Source organism: Portunus trituberculatus, chromosome 50, assembly GCF_017591435.1.
Source record: "Portunus trituberculatus isolate SZX2019 chromosome 50, ASM1759143v1, whole genome shotgun sequence".
NCBI classification, from domain to species: Eukaryota; Metazoa; Arthropoda; class Malacostraca; order Decapoda; family Portunidae; genus Portunus; species Portunus trituberculatus.
The window spans coordinates 22889871-22900654 of NC_059304.1; the positions used below are offsets into that span (position 1 = coordinate 22889871).

The 10784-nt window shown below is 41.9% G+C and overlaps 1 protein-coding gene across 6 annotated transcripts; it reads left to right on the forward strand.

Moving 5' to 3' along the window:
• Positions 1-1026: 1026 nt before the first annotated feature.
• LOC123499780 (heterogeneous nuclear ribonucleoprotein H2-like) lies at positions 1027-10726 on the forward strand. Of its 6 annotated transcripts, none has more exons than XM_045248252.1 (11): positions 1027-1174; positions 3422-3529; positions 3631-3789; positions 3992-4135; positions 5183-5321; positions 6977-7149; positions 7348-7484; positions 7784-7885; positions 8420-8539; positions 8731-8953; positions 9787-10726. In XM_045248252.1, the coding sequence occupies exons 2-11, from the start codon at positions 3445-3447 to the stop codon at positions 10188-10190; spliced, it is 1686 nt and encodes a 561-aa protein (XP_045104187.1). In that variant the 5' UTR covers positions 1027-1174; positions 3422-3444; the 3' UTR covers positions 10191-10726. The 6 variants fall into 6 exon arrangements, with proteins under 6 accessions (XP_045104187.1, XP_045104185.1, XP_045104186.1 ...); XM_045248250.1 differs by having other exon boundaries at positions 1069-1261; XM_045248251.1 differs by having other exon boundaries at positions 1070-1261; positions 7360-7484.
• Positions 10727-10784: the final 58 nt, after the last annotated feature.

Below are 10784 nucleotides of genomic sequence, written 5' to 3' on the forward strand. Positions count from 1 at the left end.
CCCTATCATATGCTTTCTCTATGTCTAGGAAACCTAAGTATAGTTTGCTACCATCCCTTTTCTTTCTCTCAATCAATTAATTCAACACAAACAGATTGTCTTCTGCTCTCCTGTCCACTCGGAATCCATTTTGCTCTTCGCCTAACACTCCAACTCTCTCAATCCATTTGCACAATCTCTCATTCAACACCGCACTGAACACTTTGCCTTAAGCTCAGCTACCGCTACCATCTGAAGAAAATAAAGATATATAATAAAAAAAAGTTTCATATATCTTTTTTTCATTAAACACCTCCGCATTACAAATATGAGACTGAAATTGCAAGTTGTTAGAAGTATCGACTGAACCCCTCTAGTCGGAACGCGTTCACACATAGCGACTGGGAAATATCGGCTGGTTTGCGGAAAGTGAATGTAAACACAATTACTCAACAAGATATCTTCCTCTTGTGAGGATGACGATTGCGATCAAGTTAAATCATCACAAGTATTCAATCCTCATCTCCAACAATATCCTGCATAGAGGAAAACATTTATTGGAGGGTGGCATCTATCTCATTGAACGTCGATTTGCGCAAGCTTTTTTTTTTTCTCTTGCTACATAATTAATTCCTAGGATCCCAGATGTGGTCCTTTTCCCTCACCAACTCAACATCTTCTCTACATCGGTCACTACCCAGTCAGGCACTCACCTTTTCAAACCTTTCTCCGTAACGTCACAACGTAAACAAAGTCGCAAATCGACTGAACAAGACCAACATGTCGGTCTTGTATTGCGACTGGTTTCTTCAGTCGCAAAATAACGCATGAACCCGCCATTAGCGCTGTCTGATGAAATACGTGTAATGGAGACAATATATAACTCTAGTTCAAAAGTATCAGAGTACAATGTGCAATAGATCATTTGGATTTCCTGTATTTAGATGCTTCAGTTGTTTCTGCTGCTTTTCTCTTCGGTCTTCCCTTATTTTCTTCGATCCTTCATTAAAAAGATTTCCCGCTGGGGTGGTTTGAAGGTGGCGGGTGTATTCCTCCGCGCGTGGGTGAGGTGCGCGCGCCGCCACGCTCGCCCCACGCCCGCTCACGTCTCGTCCCCACGCGACCCGCGCTGCAACCGCCTTGGATACCTACAACTCTGCCCTCAAGAAATACTGATTGCACTGATATTCGCTGTGTAAGTGTCACAAACAGTGTGGGTTCAAGTGAGCGGCAGGAAGGCGACAAGCGCTGGGCGGAGTGGACGGTGTTATGTCTGACGGAGGTGAGTGGATGAATGTGTGTATGTGTGTGAGTCCGGCGGGGAGAGGAGGCGCCATGACTGCCTCGCCCTTCGCTGGCGTTGTCTCCCTCGTCGCAGATATGGTAGGCAAATTGATGTAATTGTTGAGACGTGGAGACGAGTCTTTATTCAGCTTGAGATGTAAAGAGCAATCTGTTTGTTGGTCGGAGATGCAAAGGGTGTTTTACCAGGACCTGATTAAATATAGCGGCATCTTTCTTTTGTGCGTTTCGGCGCGTCATTGTGGTGGTGGATCGGTCAGTATGTCTACCCCTGTGTCGTGATGTCTTAGAAGTACGTGGTAGCTTCTGAATTTTGTTTGTGCATTTCATCATTCTGGCCTATTAGGTGTGTAACTGAGGCCATGGCCAAGGCTGTCTTCATGAGTGCCTTCTATATTTCTAATGGCCTGTAATTCACTAACTCCATCTCGGTGAGTGTTTGCATAATGAAATAGGTCAAAGAGTGAGTGCAGATGGTTGAGCCGGAAGAGCGTGACTAGTTTGTCAGTACCAAGTACCAAAGGAGGAGGGAGAGCGGGAGACCGCTGGTGGGCTGTGGGGAGCGATGGTGATGCAGGGATGTGTTGTGAAGCTGGAACGTAGCCAGATGTTCAACAGAAGTGCACGAGTTATTTTAAAATGGTATATGGGAAGATCGCCCTTGGACTACGCCGTGCACATTGGTCGCTCATCGCAGAAATAAAATTGGAAATTAGTGCAGACTTAAAAGAAAAGCCAGGGAGAATGCACGGTAACCTTTATAAGAATTAAACGCCCTGAAATGTTGATTTTGTAAAGCTGTTAAGTGATTGAGGTAATTAAGTGGTTTAAAGGGTTTAACAACGGTGGCAGCATCCCTATGGATAATATTCATGATAGAAGAGAAATAACAGTTGGTTTTGGCTTACAAATTTGATCAGAATAAATGGTTCTCAAATATTGTGCAAGATGATTGAGATGTCTGAAGTTTTCTGATTAAATTTGAGTTTTCCTTGTAATATAATCAGGAAAACATATCTTTTCAATTTTCACTAAATTTGAGTTTTAGTTCTCCATCACTAAGAGACTGGTGCATTAACAACTATGACAAAATGATACCAAACTGGATGTTTGAAGAATAGCCTGTGGCAGACACCACACTGCACAAAAGATGTCCAGATTCCTCACAGCTGCTGTGCTGCATTGCCAGGCTGGCTAAAATTGTTCATGTGAAAGCGGCCTTATGCAGATATTGCCATTCTTGGAGATTTAAACGTTTACCACCAGCTTTGGCTTTCTTTTCCCTACATTGAACATCCTGGTGAACTAACCTTTAACTTCGCTATCTATGACCTATAGCCATTAGTGCAATACCATACTTGTATTCCTGTCTGTCTTGGAGATAGCTCAACATTCTTGACTTTTCCTTACCTTTAATCCTTATGTTTGTACTGATTCTTACTTTTCAGTTGGGGTCTTCTGATCACAACCTCATATTCTTTCCTGTCACTCACTTTTTATTAATCATCAAGGATGCTTGTCATATCCACTCCTCCGCTGATTATACTACCCTGCACTTGCATCTTTTTGTAAATGTCCAACCCTTCAGGAATTGACATACTGGAACTGCCAAGTTTAGAAATAATGGCCTGATTTGGCTTCCCAGATGCTTCACCGTGCAAAATTCAACTCTTAGAAGAACGAATAACCCGACAGGTAGAATTATTGGTGAGGAGACATGAAAGTTACCTGTTAACTTTAAGGTTTGTGTTTGGTGTTTGCTAGACAAATGGGCTTGAGACATTTGTTTCCATGTACTGGGAAATTAGATAGGGAGCTTGGCAGATACTGCACACTGCCATGTAACTTTTTTTTTTTTTTTTTTCTTTTTTTTTTCTTAACATTAGCAACTGATAAGGAAGAGAATGAAGAATCCATATTTTGTCATTTCTAAAATCTCAGTAAATTGAAGTTGGTTCTTAAATAGGGAAAATATGGGAGATTAAACCACATAACTATTTGCTGCAAAGTGGAATGGATTGCAGTAAATGAGAAGTTAAATGATCCAATATATATACACATACACATACATGCATGTACACACACATACACATCTTTATGAGTGTATATGAAATTAGAAATGCACAATGTTTTATTGCAGAAGTTGATACCAAGCCAGTCAAAATGGGTGAAGGTGATGAGGAGACTGTTGTCAGGGTGAGGGGGCTGCCTTGGTCAGCCACTGTAGAGGATGTTCTCAAGTTCTTTGGTGAGTATGAGGTCTGGAGTTATCATTCTATAAGGACATTTTAATTGGCATTGCAAGGGAATAAATTATTTATTATTCATGGTATTGATTATATTCACCAGATGGCGTAAATATTAAGGGTGGACGTGATGGCATCCATTTGACATTGTCCCGAGAGGGGCGGCCCAGCGGGGAGGCTTACATTGAAGTGGCGTCAGAGGAGGATGTTGCTTTGGCGGAGAAGAAACACAATCAACACATGGGCCGAAGATATATTGAAGGTACAATTACTTTGTATCCTTTGCTGTGGGTTTGCTCTCTCTCTCTCTCTCTCTCTCTCTCTCTCTCTCTCTCTCTCTCTCTCTCTCTCTCTCTCTCTCTCTCTCTCAATTTTTTGAAGTATATTGAAGCCTAGCTTTATAAAAGCTACTTGTCTTATCTCTAAGGTGTGTGCTGTTGCACCAACATGCTTATGCTTTTCAGTGTTCAAGGCCAAGAAGTCCGAAATGGAGTGGGTGGTGAAGAGGGCTGGGTTTGGTGCCTCAGGTGGAGAGGATGATGGTTGTGTACGCCTCAGAGGTCTGCCTTTTGGATGCTCAAAGGAAGAAATTGCTCAGTTCTTCTCTGGTAAGTTGTTATGCAGTTCTTTTAATAAAGTTTTCTGATAAAATCATTTGTCTGATGATAAAATATGAATTTTGAAATTGCTTTAAAAGATCATGTAAGCATTTTGTATAGTGTAGCTCATGAAACAAATTTGAGTAATTGGTTTTAACTAAAATATGGTCTTATGCCAAGTATCTAAATCCTTGATTTTGTTTGAAATTTCTTAATGGAAAGTGAAATAAGTTTACTCATTGAAAAGTGTAGAACCAGCTGGTATACAGTAGCACCTCACAGCTTAACCTCAGTGAAGCCCAGACTCTAGTCAAAGCATGGCACTGTATGACCTTGAAAATCAGTAGTAGTCATGAATTTAAATTGAATTTTGAATAGTAATGTAAATTGTATTACTGTATGAGATAATTTTCTTGTTCATTACACATTTGTTTGTATAAACTTTAAATTTAAAGAGATTATTTCCTGAGGGGTCCTTTCTTGGAATTATTTTTTGAAAACCACCGTCTTGTTTTTAGCATTTGATTATCACTAGAAATAGCTTCAAGTTTTGACCTCCATTTATTTTCTGGTGTGCATCCAATCTGCCTCAAAGTTTAACACAGAAGGGTCTGGGCTTCTTATTGGGAAGCCAGGAGCATCAAAAACTGAGTCACCACAGGTGTTAACTTCTCTCTCGAGTTTTCAATTAACCATTAGATCAGTATTTGCTGGTGTACATGTTGCTTGTTTGATGAGCCATCCTTGAAACCCTTAAACATGAAATAAATTCTGAGGCTCGGTCAAGTATGTTTCCTGGTGATGGACAAAAAGCATTTTTTATTGTTCCAGTTTGAAGGGAAAAAAAAGTTCACTGTTGATATTGATGAGGGGAAGAGCATTTGACTGGGAGGTGCAAAGTATTCGTCCAGAAATTTTACAGAATTTTGAAAGAACGAGTAGTTTCTAGAATTTTATGTTTATGGTTGTTTGAAATTGTTGTAGTGAAATAAGACCAAATAATACAGTGACCACACACTATTCTTAACATTATTCTCTTTCAACGTCGCTGGGTAGGGTTGGAGATAGTTCCGAACGGGATAGCTCTGCCTACCGACTACCAGGGGCGGCATACAGGGGAGGCATACGTTCAGTTTATAAACAAAGAGGTCGCAGAAAAGTCCCTTGAGAAGCATAAGGAAAAGATAGCGCACAGGTGGGAAGGCAACGCTACAGGTGGCACAGTGTTGCATTCAGGTTAAACAGTTGAAGGTACAGGACAAGGGGGAGGTCAGTCAAGTTTCAAGTGTCCCCAGCCTGCCAGTGCTTCTGTTGGTAACTGTAAAGCATGCAGTTTTTAGCATTGTCAAGCATGTTTTTGGAGTGGCTTCTTCATTTTGACAGCAGTAAGCAGGTGGAAGATACCTTGAAATTTGGCACACTCCTGCCATGCACCTTGGTGGGGCGTAGATGATCACTGGCGGGGAGGAAGGGAGGAGGGAGGAATGGGAGGGTGCCACTTCCCAGGATAGTTTCCTTGCAATTGCTGGCCATGGGTATGATTCCCATATCTGTCAATTCTAAACAACAACTGTAATGATTCAAGGTTTTATCATTAAGAGCAAGGAATATCCAGTGTTCCCTAGAGAATGGTACCCACTTTGGTTTCGTTTTTTGTCTTCTTTTCTTAATCTTTTTTCTTTCTTTTCCTCTTTCCTTTTGGCATGAGTAAAATTTAGTTGACTTGAAAAATCAAAACTCATTCCAAGGGTATCATTCTCCAATCCCCAAAACCAAACCCCAGTTACTTAAGGTTAATCAATGCTGATGGAGGGAGGACCGTAAAGGGCGGGAATGGTTCACGGTTCCACATCCTGAGCAGTACTCCTGAAACAGCTTGTAGTGGGTAAGGGATCTAACATTTTGGTTCCAATGCCAGTGGGACTCTGCAGTTGTTATTCAAAATCTTTGCATGAAGGTAAGAAGTCCTGATGTGTAACTTAGTGTAACAAAGAAAGCATCTCTTCATGATTGTAGTCTATCCAAAAAATATCTTCTTATGACTGCATTAGAGGCTTGATGTTGGATGTTGGAGTCCCAAGGTTCTTTTAAGTTGATTGTAAATTAGTATATAAGAAAAGTTCAGAAGGGCTCGACAAAGTGATGGAGACTGATGGCAGCAGAGCAGCAGAAAACCCGTGGTGGGCGGGAGGGAAGGCGGTGAGTGAGGTAGGCAGAGGAGGCTGGGCGGTGGGCCTGGGCCGGGCCGGGCTGGGCTGGCTGGGCTGGCTGGGCTGGCCGGGAAGGAGCGGGAGGAGGCACTGGGCCGGGCCGGGACGCGGGCACGGGCTGGTGGGGCCGGGCCGGGCCGGGCCTAGGACTTGGACTTTCCACACTGGCGGTAACAGTTACAAACTTTTATAGACTGCAGTTTTTTTGTCAGTACCTTAACCAAGTTGTGTACTTAGAATATATCTTAAGTATTGGAGAAATATTTTGTGATATTAAATTACATGTGCTGAGGGAGAGAGGAGCTATGACAGCAACTGAAAGTTGACTGTAAACATCATGAAATAGACTTGAGATTCGTTACTTCAGCTTTTAAAGGCAATAATGCATTTGTGTATATACATACATGTCATATAGAGTCTGACTAAGAGTGAAGCAGGGCTCCTCTAGGTACTCTGGGTAATGTGTTAATGGAAGGTACTAATCATGTACTGAAGTGCTACCATGTGCTATCAGGAATTGGAATAAATGTCTGAATAATTAGTGTCATTGACCCAGTGCAAACCAGTTAGTTTCAAATTTGATAAGATGAATTCATTAAATTTTCTGAGTAATTTTCTTAATGAGTCAACTCTCCAACAGGTACATTGAGATCTTCCGGAGTAACTTGGGTGAAGTGCGGGCTGCCATGAGCCCCAAGATGCGTGGTCCTGGAGGACCCATGGGTGGCTACAATAGCAGACCCACTCCATATGACTCCAGGGACAGATTTGGAGGAATGAATCGATACAGCTTGGGTGGTCGTGGACGGACCCGTAAGTTTTTGTAGTCTTTGCAGGTTTTCTCTCATACTTAGTATGTATCTTGCAATGGATAGGAACATGTAGTATCAGTTGAAAGCTAAAAGTGTCAGCCATTTAGCTCTTGTGTTACTTTCATTAATGTGTAGCAATATAATTTGGCAATGTAATTGATGGCTGCAACTTTGCAGAATTTTTATTAATGTATTGCAGATTTTGCTTCAGAGGGTGGATACAATGACTACGATGATGGCCCTGGGTGGGGCGGCTCTGGTGGCTACAATGATGGTCCCGGCAGCTGGCTGAGTGGGCGGGGCGGAGGCCGAGGAGGTGGACCAGGTGGTCTCAAGGTAATTGTTTGGGTTTCCAGGGGGGGAAAGATTGTACAACCATTCTTGCTTCCTATTATATTTACTTGAACAACTAATATTCAATTTGTACAAAACAAACCTTACTTGCTCCCTATTATTTATGTACAAGTCACAACACTAACTAATTGTCCATTGATATTCTGCATGAAACAAATAAATTTTTACATATTTCTTGGAATGTAAGGAAATATAATAGTTCAAGATATATTAGTGGAAGCTTGTAGCTTGTTATGAATGATCTTTCTCAGGCATTGATGTGAATTGTTTGGTCTTTCCAGGGTAATTTTGGGGGCCGAGGTGGGAACTGGAACAACGGAACCGGCCACTGTGTCCACATGAGAGGTCTGCCCTTCAGAGCAACAGAAATGGATATTGCTGATGTATGTTGTGCTCATATATGGACCGGTTTTGGGTGTTGGGATGTTGACTATTTAATTTGATGGAAGAATGACATCTTGAGATGGTTGAAATATGTGAAAATTAGTTGGAAGTGTGTATGTTTAGTATGAGTGAAATTGAAGGCTTAAGTGTGAGAGGGATACCACCAGAAAAGTATGTAGCATACAAAAGCTGTTGTGGTACAGTGGAACCATTTGTGCTTTGGGGTCCGAGGAGTCTCCAAGTGCACGTTTTTTAATCCTGTCCACGGTTTGAGTGTAGGTTAGGCTTCCTCACTCAGGGCAATGGTTCCTAGCGGGTGGGCTTTGAGATAGGAGGTATCCTAAAAAGTATCCCCTTTATCCCATAAATTCCCGTGAAAAGCCTACATTGTATAAAAAAGTTTACAGCCTATGAAGAGAAAGAGGGCATGACAGGCCATATGGTGAGGGAATGGTTGTGTAGAAGGGAAATGGAGACCTTGAAGGAAAATGCCTATTGAATTGTATGTTAATGATGTGTTCGTCTCCCTGTAGTTCTTCCGGCCCCTGAACCCTGTCAACATCAACATCATCATGGACAGTTCAAACCGTCCATCTGGAGAAGCAGACATCGAGTTCGCCACTCATGACGATGCTGTCAAGGCGATGAGCAAGGTATGTTACTGTCCTCGTTTGGAGGGATATCTTTTGATTTATGTATTGTAACTGATGGATTTTTATACGGAATAAAGTTCAGTTTTTAAACCAAGAAAAGTGTATGATGGTATGGCAAGTGATGTATTACATTGACTGGTTGTGAATGGAGTTGCTAAGTAGTGTAATGTGTTCCTCCTCCCTCTTTCCAGGACAAAGCAAACATGCAGCACCGATACATAGAGTTGTTTTTGAACTCTACTCCTGGTGGAAACATGGGAGGCCCAGGTGGACCCATGGGTGGACCCGTGGGTCCAATGGGTGGTCCTGGCTCTGGCAACTTTGGAGGAGGTGGCGGCGGCGGCAACTTCAGCAGTGGCAACATGGGCGGCGGGTTTGGTGGGGGCTATGTGGGGGGCAACCGAATGGGGGGAGGTAGGTACGTCGCATTCGCACCATTTACCGTAAGTAAGGGAGGGTAGCCAAAGGTGCAACACCTGTAGGGTGTAGGAGTACATGTTTGTCTTAGATTTATGTCAAATTGGATAGAAGGGTTGGTTGGTGTTGGGTTCAGCAGTGTGGTGGGTGGTGTTGCCTGGAATTTGAAGTCTTTGGTGTTGGAGCAGGGAGGAGAGGAGGGCTGACAGTTTTTATTTGAGGTATTGATAAATGTTAGAATAGTTCAGTTTTGGTGATGTAGGTGAAAAATGCTATATTTTATTTGCTATTTCTTTTTTAATTAAATGTTTCATCTCAAATTTCTAGTTCAAAGTTAGAATGTATTTAGTGTCATAGGTGTATCATTAGACAAAACTGGTAATCATTTGGTCTGGTCCTTTTTTATTTTGACCATTGTGAGAATGATTTTTCTTTGTTTCATCATCATGACCATTGTCCTTAGTCAAGTGTTCTGGAAGGGTGGTCATGCCAAGCTAGAGAGGTGGGAATCATGTCATTGTCATCATCATATAAACGCAATTAAAAAATTGAAACTGCAGCTCCACTGAATAGAAAAATTGATAAAGATTAGATTAATTTGGAAGATTATAGTTTTATGTTGCAACAAAATTTGTACACTGATTTAATGACTTCTGTGCAGCATTGATGTGATGATTGATATTTTATTTGTTTACATTCTTTTGAATGTGATTTTGTTATTTTGCTTAACAGCATCAGCACTGCACCTGTCACTGTGCTTTGTTGCTCTTGTTAGGTGAGCGGCAGCTGTCCCTGAGGGGTACTAGAACAGCGATCTCCTTTCTTTCCAGGTGGTAGTGGTTATGGTAACGGCGCTGGCGGCGGCGGCAGCGGCGGCTACAGCTCTCTGGATGACGGCCTGGGTTCAGGCATGGGGGGAGGCATGGGCAGTGGCATGGGGGGTGGAATTGGCGGCACTGGAATAGGCAGTTTGGGGAGTGGCCTGAGCAGTGGTCTGGGCAGTGGCCTGGGCAGCAGCCTATCTGGAAGCCTCCGGGGTATGGGAAGTGGGCTGAGCAGTGGACTGGGGAGCTCCATGGGCAGTGGGAGCGGCGGCCTGGGTGGGGGTAATGGAGGGATGGGGGGAGGGGGCGGCGGTAACTTTGGATCGAGCTTCAACAACGGCTTCAACTCAAACAACGGCTACGGCCCCGGCGACCAAATGTCTGGCAGTAACTACAACAGCTTCTGCTAGAGAGAGGAATCTCCACCTGGTTAGAAGATGCTTTTGGACAGTAATTAAGTACGGTTCTACTTATACTCTATAGCAGTGCATTAAATTTGTGTGAAGATTTAAACTAAGAGTATTTTATTATTTTATTATTATTATTATTATTTTATATATATATATATATATATATATATATATATATATATATATATATATATATATATATATATATATATATATATATATATATATATATATATATATATATATATATATATATATATATATATATATAACTTGCATCTTAATTGTGTAGTACTGATTTGTTGCCGGTTGGTGGGTAGCATGACAATAGTGGGCTGTAGTTGTTGGCAGGAAATAGGCACCATTTGTACTGTAAGGCCGCCAAGGGGTTTGGTCTGATCCTGGCGGCTTGCTCGGAGCAATTTTGAGACTTGAAAATTGATGACATTCCATTTGAAGGAAGCAGTAAGATGATGGCAGGCGAAACTATACAAGTAATTGTACTGTTTAAATATATAAATAAAGAAAAGAACTCATCATGTGTTTGATACCCTTATTGAATAAGTGAGCACGCTTGATATTGGGAAGAAAGAA

Coding starts and splice junctions, on each gene's coding strand:
- LOC123499780 (XM_045248250.1), top strand. Junction 3,790..3,991: donor GGGCCGAAGATATATTGAAG/GTACAATTACTT, acceptor TATGCTTTTCAG/TGTTCAAGGCCAAGAAGTCC. Junction 7,485..7,783: donor GTGGACCAGGTGGTCTCAAG/GTAATTGTTTGG, acceptor TGGTCTTTCCAG/GGTAATTTTGGGGGCCGAGG.